The sequence below is a fragment of the Tachyglossus aculeatus genome, chromosome X1 (assembly GCF_015852505.1).
Source record: "Tachyglossus aculeatus isolate mTacAcu1 chromosome X1, mTacAcu1.pri, whole genome shotgun sequence".
In the NCBI taxonomy this organism is placed as follows: Eukaryota; Metazoa; Chordata; class Mammalia; order Monotremata; family Tachyglossidae; genus Tachyglossus; species Tachyglossus aculeatus.
The window spans coordinates 59,969,958-59,992,740 of record NC_052101.1 but is presented as its reverse complement, the minus strand read 5'-3'; the positions used below and the strand labels follow the sequence as shown (position 1 = coordinate 59,992,740).

Here is a 22,783-nt window from a genome sequence, read left to right as displayed (position 1 = left end):
CAGAAAAGGAGGAGGTGTCGGTTTCCTTCTCGCCTCCCAATGTCGCTTTCGCACTATCCCTCCTCCCTCTTCCCTTTCCTTCCCTTCCTTTGAAGCCCACATTATTCACCTCTACCACCCACTCCAGATTCTTGTAGCCATCATCTACTGCCCCCCCGGCCCCACCTCCAACTTCTTTAACAATTTTGACCCCTTCCTCACCTTCCTTCTCTCCTTTTCCATGCCCACTCTGATCCTCGGAGACTTCAACATCCACATGGATACCCCTGGTGACTCCTCTGCCGCCCGCCTTCTATCTCTCCTTGATGCTGCCAACCTCTTGCTCCACCCCACCTCGCCCACTCACCAACCTGGTCATACCCTCGACCTCATCATCTCCTACCGCTGCACTGTGTCCACCCTCACCAACTCTGAAATCCCTCTCTCTGATCATAATCTTCTCACCTGCCTCCTCACTCACACTCCTTTCCCCTGTAAATCCATATTACTCCCTCACAGAGAGCTCCACTCTCTTGACCCCATCCATCATTCTGAGTGCCTCACACCCCACCTCGCCTCCCTCTCCTCTCTACCCAATCTTGATGATCAGATTACTGCTCTCAACTCTACCCTTTCTACTCACCTAGATTCACTCGCTCCCCTTTCCTTTTGCCGCTCTCATACCACTAACCCACAGCCCTGGATCACTGCCACTGTCCGCCTCCTTTGCTCTTATGCTCGAGCTGCCGAACGCTGCTGGCGAAAGTCTAAACACCATGCCAACCTCGTTCACTTTAGGTTTATCCTTTCCTGCCTTAACTCAGCCCTCTCCTCTGCCAGACAAAACTACTTCTCCTCCCTTATTGACACCCATGCCCATCATCCCTGTCAGCTCTTCCGTACATTCAACTCCCTTCTCATGCCCCCGGTTCCTCCCCCTCCTCCTTCCCTCACCCCTAACGATCTGGCCTCCTACTTCATTAATAAAATTAAATCCATCAGGTCTGACCTCCCAAAAGTCACTCCCCCCCTTCTCCAACCCCCCGGCTCTCAACACTCTGTTACTTTCTCTGCTACTCTCCCATCCTTCCCAGCAGTATCCTCAGAGGAGCTCTCCTCCCTCCTCTCAAGTGCTACTCTGGCCACCTGTGCTTCTGACCCCATTCCCTCTCATCTCATGAAATCTCTCGCTCCGTCCCTTCTCCCCTCCTTAACTTCCATCTTCAACCGCTCACTCTTCACTGGTTCCTTCCCCTCTTCCTTCAAACATGCCCATGTCTCTCCCATTCTAAAAAAAACCCTCTCTTGACCCCACCTCACCTTCTAGTTATCTCCCCATCTCCCTCCTACCATTCCTTTCCAAACTCTTTCAACGGGTCGTCTACACGCACTGCCTCGAATTCCTCAACACCAACTCTCACCTCGACCCCCTCCAGCCTGGCTTCCGTCCCCTACATTCCATGGAAACTGCCCTCTCAAAGGTCACCAATGACCTCCTGCTTGCCAAATCCAACGGCTCCTACTCTATCTTAATCCTCCTCGACCTCTCAGCTGCCTTCAACACTGTGGACCACCCCCTTCTCCTCAACACGCTATCCAACCTTGGCTTCACTGACTCCGTCCTCTCCTGGTTCTCCTCTTATCTCTCCGGTCGTTCATTCTCAGTCTCTTTTGCAGGCTCCTCCTCCCCCTCCCATCCCCTTACTGTGGGGTTACCTCAAGGTTCAGTTCTTCGTCCCCTTCTGTTCCCAATCTACACTCACTCCCTTGGTGACCTCATTCGCTCCCACGGCTTCAACTATCATCTCTACGCTGATGACACCCAGATCTACATCTCTGCCCCTGCTCTCTCCCCCTCCCTCCAGGCTCGCATCTCCTCCTGCCTTCAGGACATCTCCATCTGGATGTCTGCCCGCCACCTAAAACTCAACATGTCCAAGACTGAACTCCTTGTCTTCCCTCCCAAACCCTGTCCTCTCCCTGACTTTCCCATCACTGTTGACGGCACTACCATCCTTCCCATCTCACAAGCCCGCAACCTTGGTGTCATCCTCGACTCCGCTCTCTCATTCACCCCTCACATCCAAGCCGTCACCAAAACCTGCCGGTCTCAGCTCCGCAACATTGCCAAGATCCGCCCTTTCCTCTCCATCCAAACTGCTACCCTGCTCGTTTAAGCTCTCATCCTATCCCATCTGGATTACTGTATCAGCCTCCTCACCGATATCCCATCCTCTTGTCTCTCCCCACTTCAATCCATACTTCACGCCGCTGCCCAGATTGTCTTTGTCCAGAAACACTCTGGGCATGTTACTCCCCTCCTCAAAAATATCCAGTGGCTACCAATCAACCTACGCTTCAGGCATAAACTCCTCACCCTCAGCTTTAAGGCTCTCCATCACCTCGCCCCCTCCTACCTCACCTCCCTTCTCTCCTTCTACAGCCCACCCCGCACCCTCCGCTCCTCTGACGCTAATCTCCTCACCATGCCTCGTTCTCGCCTGTCCTGCCGTCGACCCCCGGACCATGTCATACCCCTGGCCTGTTATGCCCTCCCTCCCCACATCCGCCAAGCTAGCTCTCTTCCTCCCTTCAAGGCCCTACTGAGAGCTCACCTCCTCCAGGTGGCCTTCCCAGACTGAGCCCCCTCCTTCCTCTCCCCCTTCTTCCCTCTCTATCCCCCCCGCCTTACCTCCTTCCCTTCCCGACAGCACCTGTATGTATGTATATATATTTGTATGCATTTATTACTCTATTTATTTTACTTGTACATATCCTATTTGTTTTATTTTGTTAATATGTTTTGTTTTGTTGTCTGTCTCCCCCTTCTAGACTGTGAGCCCATTACTGGGTAGGGACCGTCTCTATATGTTGCCAACTTGTACTTCCCAAGTGCTTAGTACAGTGCTCTGCACACAGTAAGTGTTCAATAAATACGATTGATTGATTGATTGATTGATTGGGAGCTTTGAAGCCAATATTCATTCTTTTAATCGTATTTATTGAGCACTTACTGTGTGCAGAGCACTGTATTAAGCACTTGGGAATTACAACTTGGCAATATATAGAGACGGTCCCTACCCAGTAATGGGCTTACAGTCTAGAAGGGGGAGACAGACAACAAAACAACACAGTAGACAGGTGTCAAAATCGTCAGAACAAATACAATTAAAGCTATATGCAAACCATTAACAAAATAAATAAAATAGTATAGTATAGAAGGGGGGAGACAGACATCAAAACAAGTGAACAGGCATCAATATAAATAGAATTATAGAATTATAGTGAGGAATTTTTGTGTGATACAAAGGTTGATACGCAACCACTGGAGATATTTGATGTGGGGGTGTGACATGCCCAGACCGTTTCTGTAGAAAGATAATCTGGGCAGCAGAGTGAAGTATGGACTGAAGTGGGGAGAGACAAGAGGTTTGGAGGTCAAAAAGGAGGCTGATGCAGTATTCCAGTTGGAATAGGTTGAGTGACTGTACTAATGTGGTAGCAGTTTGGATGGAGAGGAAAAGGCGGATCTTGGCAATAATGTGAAGGTGAGACCAGCAGGCTTTGGTGACAAATTGAATATGTTGGGTGAATGAGAGAGCGGAGTCAAGGATGACACCAAAGTTGCGAGCTTGTGAGACGGGAAGGATGGTTGTGCCATCCACAGTAATGGGAAAGTCAGGGAGTGGGCAGAGTTTGGGAGGGAAAATAAGCAGAGAAGCAGCATGGCTCAGTGGAAAGAGCACAGGCTTTGGAGTCAGAGGTCATGGGTTCAAATCCCAGCTCCACCAAATGTCAGCTGTGTGGCTTTGGGCAAGTCACTTAACTTCTCTGGGCCTCAGTTACCTCATCTGTAAAATGGGGATTAAGACTGTGAGCCCCCCATGGGACAACCTGATCACCTTGTAACCTCCCCAGCACTTAGAACAGTGCTTTGCACATAGTAAGTGCTTAATAAATACCATTATTATTATTATTATTAAGATAAGGAGCTCTGTCTTGAACATATTGAGTTTTAGGTGGTGGGAGGACATACAAGTAGAGATGTCCTGAATGCAGGAGGCAGTGCAAGCCTGGAGGGAGGGAGAGAGAACAGGGGAGGAGATAGAGATTTGGGTGTCATCCACATAGAGATGATAGTTGAAGCCATGGGAGCGAATGAGGTCTCCAAGGGAGTAAGTGTAGATGGAGAATAGAAGGGGACCAAGAACTGATCCCTGAGGGATCCCTACAGTTAGGGGATGGGAGGGGGAGGAGGAGCCTGTGAAGGAGACTGAGAATGAACGGCCAGAAAGATAAGAGGAGACCAGGAGAGGACAGAGTCAGTGAAGCCAAGGTTGGTTAACGTATTGAGGAGAAGGGGATGGTCCACAGTGTCAAAAGCAGCTGAGAGGTCAAAGAGGATTAGCATGCAGTAGGAGCTGTTGGATTTGGCAAGAAAGAGGTCATGGGTGACCTTTGAGAGGGTGGTTTCAGTGGAGTGGAGGTGGTGGAAGCCAGATTGGAGGGGGTCCAGGAGAGAATTGGAGGAGAGGAATTCGAGGCAGCAAGGGTAGACGACTCGCTCCAGGAGTTTGGAAAGGAAGGGTAGAAGGGAGATGGGGGATGGGGCGATAACCTGAGGGGGCTGTGGGGTCAAGAGAGGGTTTTTTAGGATGGGGGAGACATGGGCATGTTTGAAGACAGAGGGGAAGAAGCCATTGGAGAGTGAGCAGTTGAAGATGGAAGTTAAGGAGGGGAGGAGGGAAGAGGTGAGAGTTTTTATAAGATGCGAGGGAGTGGGGTCTGATGCGCATGTGGAGGGGGTGGCACTTGAGAGGAGGCTGGAGATCTCCTCTGAAGGTAATGCTGGGAAGGATGGGAAAGTTGAAAAGTGGGCTGAGAAGAGGGGGGATGGAGGAGAGGGAGAGGTGATTTGGGGGAGCTCAGACCTGATGGTGTTAATTTTCCTAATGAAGTAGGTGGCCGGATCGTTGGGGCTGAGGGATGGGGGAAGGGGAGGGACAGGGAGCCTGAGGATGGAGTTAAATATCCAGAATAACTGAAGAGGGTGATGGGCATGGGTATCAATAAGGGAAATGAAATACTTTTGTCAGCCAGAGGAGAGGGCAGAGTTAAGGCAAGAAAGGACAAACTTGAAGTGGACAAAGCTGGCCTGATGTTTAGATTTCTGGCAGCTGCATTCAGTGGCTTGAGCATAAGAGCGAAGGAGGCAGACAGTGCAGGTGATCCAGGGCTGCGGGTTAGTGGTGCCAGAGCAGCGAAGGGATAGGGGAGCGAGTGAGTTGAGTTGAGTGGAGAGGGTGGAGTTGAAAGCATCTTTTTGGTCATCAAGAGTGGGTAGAATGGGTATGGAGGCTAGGTGGGGTGTGATGCGCTGAGATGGATGGGGTCGAGAGAGCGGAGGTCTTTGTGGGGAATAGTTAAAATTTATGGGGAGGAGGAGTGCGGGAGAGGATGTAAGTGAGAAGGTTGTGGTCAGAGAGAGGGATTTCAGAGCTGGTGAGGTTGGAGACTGTACAGTGGTTAGAGATAATGAGATCGATTGTGTGTCCATGTTGGTGGGGGGGGGGAGGTGGGGTGGAGCAGGAGGTCGACGGAGTTGAGGAGTGATAGAAGGTGGGCAGCAGAGGAGTCACCGTTTATTGAGTACTTACTGTGTGAAGAGCAATGTACTAAGCACTTGGGAGAGTACAATATAACAGAATCGGTAGACATATTCCCTGCCCACGACAAGCTTACATCTCACAGGGGGAGACACACATCAAAATGAATAAATAAATTACAGATAGGTACATAAGAGCTGTGGGGCTGAAGTTATGGATTGTGACCAGATAGCAACTATTTACATAGTATGAAGATTTCAGCAGCAACAGTAGCTGTACAACAGAATCTTAAACCAGATCTGAGAATAAATCCCTGATCGTGCACTTGTTTTTTTTGGGGGGTGGGGGGGTGGGGCGGTGGGGGGGTTGGGTTGCTTTTTAATGGTATTTAAGCACTCACTATGTGCCAGGCACTATACTAAGCGCTGAGGTAGATATAAGATAATCAGGTTGGACACAGACCATGTCCCACAAGGGGTTCACAGCTTTAGCCCAGGGTTTCCTGCCCCCCAATATACTGTTTCGTTCACCATAGCAGCTCCTCTTTGGGCCTCTTCCCTAGTCTCTGCCTGTCTACCCCTACTCTTCTGGCTCTGGAGTTTTTAACTTTTCTGGCTCCTGCCTTCTTACTCAATTCATCTCTTGAGATGGGCTGTGGTCCAGTTGATGTCATCAGGTTAGTGACTGACATCCTATGTAAAATAGCTTTCCCTCTGGGAGGATCCTAAGGAGTCAGCAGATTGCCAGCTTCAGAGCTTCCCAGAAACATCTGGCAATTTCCACCTACATTCAGTTCTTTCAGAACACATGATTTCACTATGTGTTTTGGATAGAATGCAATGGCATGCTCAGGGAAAGTTCTTCCAACAGCTTTCGTCTGCCTGGATACAGCATGACACTGTGTCTTGAAGAAAAGGTTGTGTGCGTGGCATCGAACTTGGGTTCACTCACTCACTCAGTTGTATTTATTGAGCGCTTACTGTGTGCAGAGCACTGTACTAAGGGCTTGGAAAGTACAGTTCAGCAGATGACGCAGAAGGGAGAGGGAGGGAAAGAGAGGGTTTAATTAGGGAAGGCCTTTTGGAGGAGCTGTGACTTTCTGTGAATCCACACAAGTAGAGCAAGGCAGCAGGGAAGTAACATGAATTTACAGTACTGCATTTTGAATTCCTGGGAGGTGAAGGTTATTCAAGTTAAAAAAAGGAAATAGGGTTGATTATTTTGACATGATTTCTTTAATGAGGAATTCTAGAAGAATCCAAACCCCGCGCTATAGGAGAACCATGCACTAGTGTTCCCCAAACAGTAAGTGCTCAATAAATACCACTTGATTGACTGATTGACTGACCATCATAGGCGCCCTTTATATATCTGATCGCACTCATCCTGCAAATTCACACAAGAGCACTGCCTCTCTGGGAGGGGTAAATGAGTTTGAAGACAACCCCATAGGGATCCAGCCCATGGAGGAATTAAATGAGGACTCTGTGTGGTGGCTTCTAGAACATATTGGGAAAAGACATTCCCATAAGGGAAGGCTTATCCCTTTCTGTGAGAAAGCTGGGGGTTGGAGGGTAATGATGGATGTGAGAATGCAGTCAAATAGAGAACAGGGTGAAATGCAGGGAGAGGTTATGTCTGGTTAAGTAGTGGGAGTTTGTATAAAACTGTGGTTTTGCACAGATCTGACCACATGTGCTTCCACTCAGTCAGAAAGTACACAGGATCAGGAACAGAGAGTGAATTGTGTAAACCAGCTCATCTTGGTGCTCCTCATTCCACAAAACATTCCAGGTTGCTTTCTCTCCCAGTATCAGGTTTCCAATCCTGAAACCCCGACAGGTATGTGCAGGTGTAGGCTATACAGTCTTTGAGGGCAGAGCTCATATCTACTAACTCTGTTGTACTCTCAAGTGCTTAGTACAATGCTCTGTAATAATAATAATAATGATGGTATTTGTTAAGTGCTTACTATGTGCAAAGCACTGTTCTAAGTACTGGAGGGGATACAAGGTGATCAGGTTGTCCCATAGGGGGCTCACAATCTTAATCCCCATTTTCCAGATGAGGGAACTGAGGCCCAGAGAAGTGAAGTGACTTGCCCAAAGTCACACAGCAGACAGGTGGCAGAGCTGGGATTTGAACCCATGACCTCTGACTCCAAAACCCGGGCTTTTTCCACTGAGCCATGCTGCTTCTGCTTCTCTGTGCACATAAGTGCTCAATAAATACCACTGATTGATGGGGACGAGGGTATGTGTGGTATAAATCCCGAGGCAGAGAGAAGGAGAGGAATTAACAAGAGGAAAAACAGCTGCTCACCTCCTGGATGTACATCACACTTCCCTAGAAACATTTGGAAATAGAAGAAAGCATGGTCAGGTGGGTTGATGGCATTTATCCGTGCAGCCATTGGGCACCATGAACCAGTGGTTTAGGCAAACCTGTGAAATAGGGACATGAGTCCATTCACCCTTATCCCGGGACATGTCCAAGACTGAACTCCTTGTCTTCCCTCCCAAACCCTGCCCTCTCCCTGACTTTCCCATCTCTGTTGACGGCACTACCATCCTTCCCGTCTCACAAGCCTGCAACCTTGGTGTCATCCTCGACTCCGCTCTCTCATTCACCCCTCACATCCAAGCCGTCACCAAAACCTGCCGGTCTCAGCTCCACAACATTGCCAAGATCCGCCCTTTCCTCTCCATCCATACCGCTACCCTGCTCATTCAAGCTCTCATCCTATCCCGTCTGGACTGCTGCATCAGCCTTCTCTCTGATCTCCCATCCTCGTGTCTCTCCCCACTTCAATCCATACTTCATGCTGCTGCCCGGATTGTCTTTGTCCAGAAACGCTCTGGGCATGTTACTCCCCTCCTCAAAAATCTCCAGTGGCTACCAATCAATCTGCGCATCAGGCAGAAACTCCTCACCCTTGGCTTCAAGGCTCTCCATCACCTCGCCCCCTCCTACCTCACCTCCCTTCTCTCCTTCTACAGCCCACCCCGCACCCTCCGCTCCTCTGCTGCTAATCTCACCGTCCCTCGTTCTCGCCTGTCCCGCCATCGACCCCCGGCCCACGTCATCCCCCGGGCCTGGAATGCCCTCCCTCTGCCCATCCGCCAAGCTAGCTCTCTTCCTCCCTTCAAGGCCCTACTGAGAGCTCACCTCCTTCAGGAGGCCTTCCCCGACTGAGCCCCTTCCTTCCTCTCCCCCTTGTCCCCTTCTCCATCCCCCCATCTTACCTCCTTCCCTTCCCCACAGCATCTGTATATATGTATATATGTTTGTACATATTTATTACTCTATTTATTTATTTATTTTACTTGTACATATCTATTCTATTTATTTTATTTTGTTAGTATGTTTGGTTTTGTTCTCTGTCTCCCCCTTTTAGACTGTGAGCCCACTATTGGGTAGGGACTGTCTCTATATGTTGCCAACTTGTACTTCCCAAGCGCTTAGTACAGTGCTCTGCACACAGTAAGCGCTCAATAAATATGATTGATGATGATGATGATGACCGATGAAGTAAATGAGAAAATATATATTATTCCAGTATTGCAAAAGGCTTTTAGTTATTTATTTAATCCTCACATCACTCCACTGGGGAAGTTGTTGCACAGAGTTGGGGAGAGGGCAGGGGTCTTGCCTGTTTAGCTTTGAACAGAACCCATCTAAGTGCCATGTGCAGGTGCACACTTAATCAACAATGCTTAAAGACAATGAAGTAGCTTGCTCAAATGCAGTAAGTGGATAGGGGAAATAGAACTGGGACTCCAAAATACAGCCAACTCGATTACTTGCAATGATAGGGCACAGGGTTAGTGTGAATAATTGAAATGCACAGATAATCCAGAAACCCCATTTAACTCCAGCCTTCTTTCTCACCAGTCATTTCACAAGGGCTTTAACAAACTGAGAGCAGCTGGAGATCTATCAATATGTCAGTGGTGTGCAGAGCACTGTGCTAAATGCTAAGGAGAGTACAATACACCAGAGTTGGTAGATATGGTCCCTGCCCTCAGTGAGTTTACAGTCTAGAGGAGAAGACATACAATAATATAAATAAGCAGCATGACGTAGTGGATAGAGCACGGGCCTAGGAGTCAGAAAGTCATGGGTTCTAATACCGGCTCTGCCACTTGTCTGCTGTGTGACCCTGGGCAAGTCACTTCACTTCTCTGTGCCTCAGTTACCTCATCTGGAAAATGGGGATTGAGATTATGAGCCCCATATGGGACAGGGACTGTGACCAACTTGATTTGCTTTTATCCACCTCAGCACTTAGTACAGTGTCTGGCACATAGTAAGCGCTTAACAAAAACCATCATCATTATTATTATTATTGACTCAACTTGTTTTGATGTCTGTCTCCCCCCTTCTAGACTGTGAGCCCATTGTTGGCAGGGATTGTTTCTCTTTGTTGCTGAACTGTACTTTCCAAGAGCTTAATAGAGTGCTCTGCACAGAGTAAGCGCTCAATAAATGCAATTGAATGAATGAATATTATTATCATTATTAATAACTTATGGATATGTACATAACCTTTAGGATCAGTGCAAGTAAGCATTGAAATGACCACAAAAGGCAAAAGTCAAAGAGAAGTGTTCGGATAATCCACCCACTGGCCCATATCAATCATATTTATTGAGCGCCTACTGCGTGCAGAGCACTGTACTATGTTTGGAAAAGTTCCAATACAGACACATTCCCTGCCCACGATGAGCTTATAGTCTAGAGGGCAGCCAGACATTTAAAGAAATAAATGAATTAGGAATATGTGCATAGGTGCTGAGGGGCTGAAGGAGGAGCGAATAAAGGGTGCAGATCCAAGTGCAAGGACAGTGCAGAAGGGAGTGGGAGAAGGGGAAATGAGGTCTTAGTCAGGGAAGGCCTCTTGGAGGAGATGTACCTTCAATAAGGCTTTGAAGATGGCACGAGGATTATTCACCCTTTGAATAATCAAGAATTGGCTGTATATACTCTCGAGGATGGGTGGTACTTTTCAATAGACAAAGGCCAAGGATTTGGCAGTCATATGACTGCCTCTCCCCTGCCACTACCCGTTTCGCTTTCCCTCTGGCCCTACTAGCCAGCTGCACAGAATCTCCCCTCAGCCCAGAGACCAAGCAATTCATCTCCTCACGGAGACATAGTCCTGATCCATGCTGGAAGGAGGATGGGCCCTGTAAGCTCTGGGGGTTCCGGTGATGTTTCTTGGGTGTGACGGTTGCCTGTGTTCCTGGTTGCAGATGGCCCGGGTGAAAGTTGCAGTTTGTGACCAATACACCACCTGCACAGACTGCCTGGCTGCGGCTGACGCTTACTGTGGATGGTGCACTATGGAGACCAGGTAGGGAACCCTGCTGCTTTCTCAGAAAGTAAATGCATCATCCTGCTTCTCCTCTCTCTTTCCTGTCTCCATCCGTCTCACCTTCAACTTGTGTTACAGAGGAGGAAACTGAAGTGCAGAAAGGGCAAGTGGCTACCCCAGAATCCATTAGAAAAGCAGTTACAGGGTTGGGATGGGATCTCAGAGCACCCCAAGTACCAGGCCTTGTCTCACCCCACTGGGTGATGCTGCTTCTCTGATACAATCGCTTGGGAAGTTCTCACCAGGCTGTAATTCAGCCCTGGTTTCCCACTCTCTGCTTGAGAGAAGTCAGGCCTCCCTGTGGCCTTTGGGTGAGCCCTGACTGTGGCTTGTCTGGCAAACAGACATCTGAGTCGAGACCCTCTTCGAAGAGTTTGAGTAGGGGGAAGACAAACTCACACTTTCCCTGGTGAGCCCGATGGTATCTTCCCCCCAGCCAGCTCCCTCACTTTTCCCCCTACCCCATTCTGTTCCAGGTGTTCCTTGCAGCACGAGTGTGCCAACTCTAGTGAGCTACACTTCTGGACCAGTGCCAGTGAGGGGGTGCAACGGTGCCCGTCTATGTCCATCCTGCCCTCAGAAATCAACATTGACCAGGAGTACTCGGTGAGCCCAGTGAGGCAAGCGAGAAGTAGATCCTGGATCCTGTGCTCCTAGAGCTTTCTCAGCTGAGAACTAGGGCAGCTCTGTCATCTAGTGATTGAGGCTCCAGGATAGTGAGGTCTCCATAGCTTCTTTATTGTAGGACCCAGTTAGGGGAGGTCCCAGGGCAACGTCGGGGATAGGGAGCAGTAGGGAATCAATGGATAGTGTTTATTGAGTGCTTGCCCTGTGCAGAGCACTGCGTACTAAGAGCTGGGGAGAGTACAGTAGAGGTAGAAAACACAATCCTTGCCTGCCTTCTAGGGGGAAATGTCCAGGACATAAGAGGGAGCCAAATGGGGCCCCTTAAAATGAATTGTCAAAGAATCAGTGGTGTCCCTTGGGAGCAGTGACCGTTCAGATGTGATCTCTGACTTTCAGGGATTCAAACTCATCAGGAAGGGGCCTGGGAGCTAAGTGAAGTGGCAACAGGAGATAGGGAAGGCCAGTAGGAAAAAGCCACCTCACCCTTCCTGAACCGTAGGAACTCGAGGAAGTTTCTACGTAAATTACTGCTGCCTCCGTAGGAGAACACTGCATGGAGACTCGATCCCAGGGCATCAAGGTGGAGTCAAACCCCAAAGGGGCAGTGGAGTTTCCTCGACTATTTTCTCCAGAGTAGGCCTTTCCAAGGTTATTCATTCTGTCATATTATTGAGTGCTTACTGAATGCAAAGCATTGTAGCTTAGGAGGCTTTAGACCCAGGGCCCCAGCTCACCCCTCCCCCAACCCCACCCTTGCTTCCCAGTATACAACCCTCCAGCATCAGTGGAAGCACTGCATCTCTCTTCTCCCTGTTGTTTTCCCACCAGAGAGATGGGTGGGCCTTTAGGACCCTGGTTTGTTTAAGTAAAGACAACAGTGACAAAACTGAGCAAAGAACCCCATTTTCCCCCAAATCCACGGCCTTTCTTCTTATGAGTTTATCAAAAAAAGTTTTTTTTCAGATATCTTATCCACCTTCTAAGGGATGAGTCAGAAGTATGTACTGTTCATATGGTATTTGGTAAGCACTTACTCTGTGCCAGGCACTGGGGTAGATGCAAATTAATCTGGTTAGACACAGTCCCTGTGCCACATAGGTCACACAGTCCCTGTGCCACATAGGTCTCACAGTCTTAATCCCCAATTTTACAGAGAAGCAGCGTGGCTCGGTGGAAAGAGCACCGGGCTTTGGAGTCAGAGGTCATGGGTTCAAATCCCAGCTCCGCCACTTGTCAGCTGTGTGACCCTGGGCAAGTCACTTCACTTCTCTGGGACTCAGTTCCCTCATCTGGAAAATGGGGATTAAGACTGTGAGCCCCCCGAGGGACAACCTGATCACCTTGCATAGTAAGCGCTGAACAAATACCATCATTATTACAGATGAGGTAATTGAGTCACAGAGAAGTGAAGCGGCTTGTCCAGGGTCACACAGCAGACAAATGGTCATTCTATGCTACAGCTGGAGAAACTATTACTCTAAAAGGTTACGTGACTTGGGTCCCGCAGTGAGTTTGTGACAAAGCTGGGACTAGAATCCAAGTCTCCTGATTTAACCACTAGACAGATTAAGGAGTAACAGACTACAAGATCACAGGCCAAAATCTGAAGTAGCAATTCCAGAGTCCAGAAGATGCTGTCTTAAAAAAATCACTGACCACAAGTTTGGTTTACTCTACTCCCTGTGTTGAAGCCACAGCATGTTCGTGTCTGCAGTGATACAGCTGTTGACCCACTGGGCCAGTGGCTGAAGTAAATTCTGGGAAGGAGACATTAAGTCCAAGATGATTGCATGAGCTTTGGAGGTTTGAGTCAGCATAGAGTTAATTATCTTGGACTGGGCTTTCTCACAGGGAATGACCATTCCCTAATGTAATTCTTCCCAAGATGGGAAAGCAGTTGGTCAACCACACTTCTGCATTCTACTCCGAGGTGAAATCAATATTTATGCAGGTCAACCTGGTGGAGGGTGACAACAAATCGTTAACAATAATCTCAATCTCAAGTCCAGTAGTAAATAATCTTGGCATTTTGGGTTGTCCAAAAATGTAGTCGTCCATATTTGCAAAATCCTCAAATGGCCACCTGCTCTTTTGCATTAAAGGGAACGTGAGCTGATCCTTAGAAAGCTGCTGGGTGGTATATTTTTTTCTCACTCTTCTTTCTGTGAGAAAGGGACAGTTCCTCAGCTCTCGCCATGCTGCTATAAAACCTCTCTCTTGGGCCATCATTCTCTGAAGTCGTGCTGTCTGTACCAAATAAGAAAACGCCGGCACTGGGCAGTATTTTCTCTAATAGTTGCTAAAAGCTTTTTTTAAAAAAAAAGAAGAAAAAAAGGTTTTGGTTGATGGTCCTCAATATAAAAATGCCTCATAAATGCAAATTAATAATATCAATCATTTCATAGGTCCAGGCATGCATCGTAGCTGCTGTCTGCAATCACATTATCTGTGCAGAAAATGTGTATTTATGGAAAAGTCCAGCTAGAGGACCCCTATTGTGAATGAGAAGTTAAGGCATTAAAGACACGATCCATATTCTTCTCCCTCTCTCTTGAAGGTGGAAGGGGCCAGGAGTCCCCGGGAGGAGTCCTGATTTTTGCCAGGTGACACAGGAGAGGTTAGATTACAACCCCAGGCATCAGGAGTTGCAAGACCACTGCCTCAGTCAGCTTTACAGGGCTCATTTAGTTGGGTTTCATGAGCTCTTGGATCCAGGACCCCTCTGGTGAGGGTAGATAGATGAGCCTCCTGGGCTCCCTGCTTGGTGATTGCTAAAGGGGTGGATATGGGAACCTGACACCTTTGCTTTCACCATTAATGCCTGCTCCTTTTCCCTCTTGAGATGCAGAAAAGATCACTAGAGGCCTCTTCCAACCAGCTGTGCCACGGGGGTCGGCTTCTCTAGGCGGGCCGAAGGTCCAGCTCTCTGGAGCTGAGTGTTATGTCTGCACTTGCAGGGCATGATCATTCAGATCAATGGGAACATGCCAAGTCTCAGTGGGATGGAGATGGTGTGCGACTATGGGAACAACATCTACACCATGGCCAGAGTCCCCAGCTCAGACTTCAGTCCCCAGATGGCTTACTGCAACTTCCTCCCAAGGGACCGCTACCCAGTCTTTCCTCCAAACCAAGGTAGGCCCCGGAGACGCGAGGCAGTTCTCACCGAGGTCCATCACCAAAGCAGGGGAAAAGGAAAAGAGGGCAGCAGGGGAAATTCTTAGATTCTGGGTAGTTACTTTCCAGGCAGCGCTTGGTGAAGAGAGAGGCTGACAGGCCCTGGGAGCAAACCAAACATAACATGAAAATCCCCACGGTAGGCAGCAAGGACTCCAAATCTGTCCCTGCTTTCTGCTGAGAGTTGCCAAGCAACATGAACGATCCAGCCTCTGTTGCTGGGGGATTAGTTATGTCAGTTTGGGTGTCTGCTCTGCTGTTTTTCTGGTCTGATTGCCTGACTGAAATTTCTGGGTTTGGCTTCAGGATGTTTTTCTCCCTGCTGCTGTTCCCCTTTTTCATTCCCTTCCAGCAGTTGGAGAAGGGAAAAGAGAAACCCAATCTGGGTCATTCCCCTTCTCTGTCTTGACAGCATTCAGAAAAGAAAGGTTTTTGGTGGGTTTTTTGGGGGGGCGGGGGGGGGCGGTTCTAGGCCTATATGTTTAGTGATTAGTATGTAAATAACCACAATGATCATTCCTCCTAGGTATAAGGTGCCATTCTTCTGAGAAGCCACTGAAACTTTAGTCAATCAGTCGTATTTATTGAGCATTTAATGTGTGTAGAGCACTGTACTAAGTGCTTGGGAGAGCACAATACAACAGATTTGGTAGACCTTTTACCTGCCCCAAGGAGCTTACAGTATAGAGGAGGATATAGACATTAAAATAAATTACAGATATGTATATGCATGCTGTGGGGCTGAGAGTGGGGTGAATAAAAGGTACAAATCCAAGGGTAAGGGTGATGCAGAAGGAAGAGGAAGTAGGGTAAGTGAGAGCTTAGTTGGGGAAGGCCTCTTGGAGGAGATGTGATTTTAATAAGGCTTTGAAGGTGAGGGGAGATGTCAGATATGTCAGAGATATGCCAGATATGAAGTGGGTGGGGAGAGTTCCAGACTATTTCTTATGCATCCCTAGGAGGCAATGAGAAGCTAAGAAATATTGTCCCTATTGTACAGAAGGGAAAACTGAGGCACAGAGAGGTTAAGCAGCAGAGGAAGGTAACAGGGGAGTTTGGTCTAGAACCCAGGTCTCCTAACTCCCAGTCCAGTGCTGTTCCAACCAGACTATCTCTCTTTGGTAGAACTGAACATGGCGTCCTGGTAGATAATAATAATAATAATAATAATGGCATTTAAGTGCTTACTATGTGCAAAGCATTGTTCTAAGCACTGGGGTAAATACAAGGTGATCGGGTTGTCCCATGTGGGGCTCACAGTCTTAATCCCCATTTTACAGATGAGGGAACTGAGGCACCGAGAAGTTAAGTGACTTGCCCAAGGTCACACAGCAGATATGTGGCGGAGTCGGGATTAGATATGACAACACCTGAGGTGGAGACAAAGTGGAATCGAGCAGCGACCCTTCCTCCGGCTTCTCTGTAACCTTCCTCATTCTGTTTCAGACCATGTGACCGTCCAGACGGCCGTGCGAGTCAATGGCAGGAACATCGTCTGGGCCAATTTCACCATCTATGACTGCATGCTCACTGGCAGAGTCTACCCTCACACGGCGTAAGTGAATCACCTGAGACAGGGTTGGGAGTTAAACAGCTGAATCTCCCCTGGGAAGCAAGGCCATGAGTGACTTTCCTGCTGCTTGTCCTGCCACTGTTGCATTTGGACTTGGTCCTGGCACGATACATTAAATTGCTCATCTTGGGAGAGTTTGGGAGAAGAATGAACCAAGAAGGGAATTTGGGGTTTGTGGGAAGAAGGCCGCCCGAAGATGATCTCGGATTTACTTAGTAAAAAAGGCCCCGGGAATTGGGAAAGTATCTCATCATGCCCCCAAAATAAAAAAGCAGGTGAAATTTTGATATTCCAGGACATCAGGTTCAGCAGTAGAGGGATATCGGGGGTCCTCCCCAGATTGGACTGAACCCCAGGATTGTCAAGACCATACTTGGCCTGAACTTTGACCAGGCATGACTTAAGTTTTAATGGGGGAAGTGGGACCCCACATACAGCTCAGCAGGTGGCCTGAGGAAACACTGAGAGTACTGCATGTGTGTGACAACACTGTATGCATGGAACTGCCCCAACCCAGCAGAGCTCTTACTGGAGTTCTGAAGTTCCACCCAGCCTAAGGAGGCTTGAACTGGGAAAGATCCAGCTCACCCTTCCCCATCCTGGGTGGGACTGTCAGAAATCATCTGGCAGCCTGAGCTGTCCATGGCCTGCTCTAGTCCCTTATGGCCTCTGTTCTCCCCCAATCCCCATCTTTTCCCCATCCCTCCATTTTTCTTTGTTTTATCCAGAAAAGTCACATTTATAAGGTGCAGTGGAGTACTTCACTTTTCTGTGTGCCACCAGAGACAGAGAGAGACGCACAACCAGGGTAGCTTCTTGGCTTGAGTTTGCATTGAGCTTTTGCCTAGTATGGAGGTGTGGATATCAAATGGCCTCAACTGAAGCCTAGGGGAGGGAGGAGACTGCCAAATTCCCCTGGGCTCTTGACAGGCTATAGATCTGGGCCCAGATGAAATCCATGTGGCTTGGGAACACTTCTCAGAGTGTCATCCCAGGAGGTGTAGTTGCCCAGTTGTTGTAATTTCAGTACCCGGGAAGCTTTTGCTGTAAATTGGTTTTCCTTACCAGTCAATTCCACGCTGGGAGAAATTAGACCATCTGCTGGATTGGTTGGACTGAGTGTGGGATGCGTGGGATGTGAGAGCTGCTGTCTTCTATTTGAGAAGCAAGATTCAGTGCTCAGGAAAGGTCCCAGGGTGTTCAGCAGAACTTTTTTTTCTCCCAAACAGATACTTTACACTACCTTAATGGGAAATTTACTCAAACCAGACCCCACACTATTCTCCCCCCTACACACATCTCCTCCTTCAGTCCCATGATTATATGGGATGGGGTAAGGGGGAGAGTTATGTCTTACCCAAAGCCCCCTTCCCCACGTGTGCCTATTGTCATTAAAAGGAGCCGTTTCCCTTCCCTGGACCCAAATAGGCTATATGTAACTTTCGGCTTTTTTTTTTCTCTGTTCTCCTTCTCTGAGAGTAGATCCTGGGCACATGTGAAGGGGCAGCTTCTGAAGGTACAAGGCTCTTCCATGCTGAAGACACACTTATTATCATTATGGCCTTTGTTAAATGCTTACTATGTTTCAAGCACTGTTCTAAACTCCGGGGTAGACAATCAGGTCAGACATCATCCTTGTCCCACATGGGGCTCACAGTCTAAGCAGGGGAGAGAATAGGCATTAAAGCCAACTTTTCAGATGAGGATTTTGAAGCACAGAGAAGTGAAGTGACTTGCCCAAGGTCACAAAGCAGGCAACCGGAAGATTCAGGATTAGAACCCAGGTCCTCTGATTCCCAAGCCTGTGCCCTTTCCACTAGGCCAAGCCTGCACAATAAAAAACAGTTTATGCATTTACATTGGCTAAGGAGTGGAGGAGGGAAGGGAGGTGTTCCATAATCCAGCAGTAGCATTGGACTCCAGCCACAGAACTGGAATCAGCAAACATCTTGAATAGGTACTTACATTTTATATGCTTTTCAGATGCACCAGCTGCCTGTCGACGAAATGGCCCTGTTTTTGGTGCAATGAGCAGCACACATGTGTCTCCAACGTTTCCGAATGTGGGAATGCGCTGAACCCCAGGGTAGGTGGGGTACATTGGATTTTCCCTTCCTATCATTCCTCTACTCTGTGTCTCTGGGCTGGAGAATGGTGGGTTCTGGGCTGCCAGGTTGTCCAAGAATGCCTGCAAGATCACTCTGCACCGAGAATTCACTTGCTTTTTTCCTGCGACCCTGGCCATGCACTTGAAAAGGGCAAATGGCTCCAAGAAGATGGAGGATGAGACTCAAGATCCTTTGCCTGCTCAGTGAGGCTGTCTCCCAATATCTGTCTCTGGCTGGCTTTGACTAGTTAGCGATAAATGATAAGTGAATAAATAATTTGTCAGGGGCCAGTTCCTTGTTGGGAAAGCCCTGGTGATCCTAATGGGTTCCATTGGCCTCAGCAGAAAGGCCCCAAACTGCTTCAGTTGAGGGTATGGAACTTAATCCAGAGACATTTGGCCTACTGTCTGGATGAGAAAGGGAAGACAGGACTGTGCCTCAGGGAACTAAGCAATAGACTACCTTTGCTCCTACTTTTCTGCATGACTGGAGCAATGCACGCATCTCCATCTTCTGGGCCTCTGCTGGCTAAAACAGTTTTTGTTCTGCATGGCTGTAGAGCCTGCAGATGCAAGTTGCACCAGTTTCTTTAAAAAGATTAATAAAATAGCTAAAATTGAGCCTTAGTGTTGACACTAAGGTGACTTCCTAACAACATATTAAATAAATGCTCAAATGTGTAATTTTTTTTTCTTCTTGGAAGCATTAAGCTTTCGTGGTCATTTCAGCAATTTTTAGCCCTGGGCTTTTTATTACAGCTTCAGAATTGGCACCAGGCCACTGTTCCCGAGCACTCTAAGAAGACTGGATTTAATCAATTAAGAAAAAAAAGTGGCGGTACCTTGCTGTTCAGTTAGGATTTACAAGGCATTTGTGGAGCATTAATAACACTCTGGGCATTTTGCTGAAGGACCTTAAAAATTACCCTTTTCCAAAGAGACTCTCCCTCCTATAGATCACACATCCTAAGGCCCAGCAATTCAAATTACAATTTAAAAATCAGTTAATCCCCAAAAGCAGCTTCATGGCAGCCAGTTTATGTTGGACATAAATAAAATATGAACAAATAGAGCGTGCTGTTTAGATATGGTGCTTCAAGGAGCCCCAGTCTTCAGCGGTTGGTATGAGGATTAGTTCAACCGTGCATTCTCATTCATTCATTCATTCATTCAATCATATTTATTGAGCGCTTACTGTGTGCAGAGCACTGTACTAAGCGCTTGGGAAGTACAAGTTGGCAACATATAGAGATGGTCCCTACCCAACAGTGGGCTCACAGTCTAGAAGGGGGAGACAGAGAACATAACAAAACATATTAACAAAATAAAATAAATAGAATAAATATGTACAAGTAAAATAAATAGAGTAATAAATACATACAAACATATATACATATATACAGGTGCTGTGGGGAAGGGAAGGAGGTAAGGCAGGGGGATGAAGAGGGGGAGGAGGGGGAGAGGAAGGAGGGGGCTCAGTCTGGGAAGGTCACCTGGAGGAGGTGAGCTCTCAGTAGGGCCTTGAAGGGAGGAAGAGAGCTAGCTTGGCGGATGTGGGGAGGGAGGGCATAACAGGCCAGGGGGATGACGTGGGCCGGGGGTCGATGGCGGGACAGGCAAGAATGAGGCACGGTGAGGAGATTAGCAGCAGAGGAGCGGAGGGTGTGGGCTGGGCTGTAGAAGGAGAGAAGGGAGGTGAGGTAGGAGGGGGCGAGGTGATGGAGAGCCTTAAAGCCGAGGGTGAGGAGTTTATGCCTGATGCGTAGGTTGATTGGTAGCCACTGGAGATTTTTGAGGAGGGGAGTAACATGCCCAGAGCGTTTCTGGACAAAGACAGTCCGGGCAGCGGCATGAAGTATGGATTGAAGTGGGGAGAGGCAGCAGGATGGGAGATCGGTGAGGAGGCTGATACAGTAATCCAGATGGGATAGGATGAGAGCTTGAACGAGCCGGGTAGCGGTTTGGATGGAGAGGAAAGAGCGGATCTTGGCAATGTTGCGGAGCTGAGACCGGCAGGTTTTGGTGACAGCTTGGATGTGAGGGGTGAACGAGAGAGCAGAGTCAAGGATGACACCAAGGTTGTGGGCTTGTGAGACGGGAAGGATGGTAGTGCCATCAACAGTGGTTCTCGTATCTTCCTCCTCCAAGCTCAAAGCACCTAGCAGATGCCATGTCTTTCTTCTGCGCAATATCCCTGGGGGGTGGATGGGGGTAAGAGAGAGTCAGGATTTTCTTCCTCTTGGATAGGGAAAAACTGAGGCACCACAGGGAAGACCCAAGAACCTACCCTCTTAATTCAAAATAGACTCTATGATTTTTCTACTTGAAAGAGACTGATGAGAATGGGAGAGCCAGATTTACTTAACAGGATCTGTAGTACTTTGAAAGAAGAAAGAAGCAACAAATGTATTGATATTAAAACCTATTTCTAACAGTAGTAATTGCAGTATTGAGTGCTTATTATGTTGCAAGCACTGTACTGAGTGCTGGAGTAGATACAGGATAATCACTGTTTCATCTGCTCTCCATAGTGCCTGATACTGCTTTGGTTTTCCGCTCAAGTCACCCAACTTCTAATACTATAGCCCAGGTGGAGCTGTCTCCTACTGCTGTCTCACAAATGTCCATTTCTATGTCATATTGTTTGAGGTTTTATTTCACTTTACATTTTAAATTTCCTCTTCTCTCAGGGTTAAGATCATCCCATTCCCAAAGATTGAACCACTTCTCTTCCCATTGAGTTTGCTAAAATGCAGTGGTCCTGTCTGCTGTCACAAGAGCTCATATTGGAAAGGAATTAATTTTGATACATTAGTTTGAAAAAGCTATTATAGACCAAAGAACTTTTCACAAGCCTGTAAACTTTTCATGGGTCTTCTTTTACCAACATCGTAGGTATAATATGAGTGAGAGCAGGGCACATCAGAAACCTTCATTTTCCTACAGTCTGTGATTTCTTTTAAGCTAGACCTAACTTTACATAGCTAGTTTAGCAGGTGTAAGAGGGAGCTGAATATTGAGTTCATATTCAGTATGGCTCTGCACTATTCAGTGGGGATATGAATTCCATTAAAGATAAAATACAGGTAGAAACCTAAATATACATATATATAATGCTATAATATATATAATATATGTATATATTATATATATAATGCTAAACCTGTCCTAGGGACAATTATTCAAGAGTTTCTATATGCAAATAATTGCACCCCAGAGACATAAACTCAAGAAAACATGCAAATTATTGTAAACACCTTTGCAGAGTCAGCCAGGTGCTATGGACTGATAAGTGTGAAGAAAACCAAAGGAATGTATTAGCCTGCACCAGGGAAATGCTACCCAAAGATCTTCATTGACAACATGGAACTAAGTGCAGCCACAGAATTCTGTTACCTAGATAGCCCACTGGCTAATGATATACTGCTGGACAAGGAAGAAGAAAACAGAGTCAAGAAGGCCAGCTCATCCTTTGGGAGACTTTCAGAATGTGACAGCAGGGAGGCATGAGGCTTCAGACCAAACTGAAGATCTACAGAGCTATATATAGTTCTGTTCCATCTTCTATATGGTTGTGAGACCTAAACCTCCAGAAATGTCACATATGACCCCTTGAGCAGTTTGATCAACACCACTCATGGGCCAGATTCAGTAGCAAAAAGTCAAATAGGAACACAAACAAAAAAGTCCTGGAATGAAGTCACTGAAACTATGCTCACCTCAACACAGCTTCGCCATGAGAAGAATGTGTGAGAGTAGGATTCCCAAACAGCCGCTGTGTGGGCAATTTGAAATGGGCAAGTGAAAGCAATGGGGAGAGGAAGAAACACTTTCATGATGCTGTAAAGCAAAGCCTCAGACACTGTGGCATCACAGCTGAAAATTGGGAGACAACTGTGGCAAACAGATCAGCAAGGTGCACTGCAAATGGGAAAGGGAGGCTCTTTTTGAGCAGAAACTAAGAGAGGATCATGAAACAAATAGGCAGTCTGTGTGTGAATGGTATGGTCAGGACTGTGAGACCTTTTCAAATAAACTTCACAGACGGGGTCATCATCTTTGAGTATAGGCGTACCCCAGGTTTCAGTCTCCCCATGATGCCAACACTCTAAGGACCCAACCTCTATTATTTGATGCCTTACTCCTCATGTATGCCTGCCCAGCCTCAATGTTCCTACCAAGCAATACAGGTGAGTACATTCTTCCCTGCCCCCTCCCCACCAATGAATGCATTTTGCAGAGCGCTTTATCTACAGTTTGGGTCAGATTTTTCAAGACAATGAAGAGGCCCCTCAGCAGGTGACCAGAAAATTTGTCGAACTGGGATGGCAATTTAA

General features: G+C 47.6%; 1 protein-coding gene across 1 annotated transcript in view; it reads left to right on the top strand.

The window, feature by feature from the left end:
- PLXND1 (plexin D1) overlaps window positions 1-22,783 on the top strand; it is a 162,663-nt gene that overhangs the window by 50,867 nt on the left and 89,013 nt on the right. Inside the window, 5 exon segments of the mRNA XM_038772458.1 lie at window positions 10,841-10,941; window positions 11,439-11,568; window positions 14,547-14,724; window positions 16,213-16,321; window positions 18,323-18,425. Coding sequence (XP_038628386.1) covers window positions 10,841-10,941; window positions 11,439-11,568; window positions 14,547-14,724; window positions 16,213-16,321; window positions 18,323-18,425 — 621 coding nt within the window.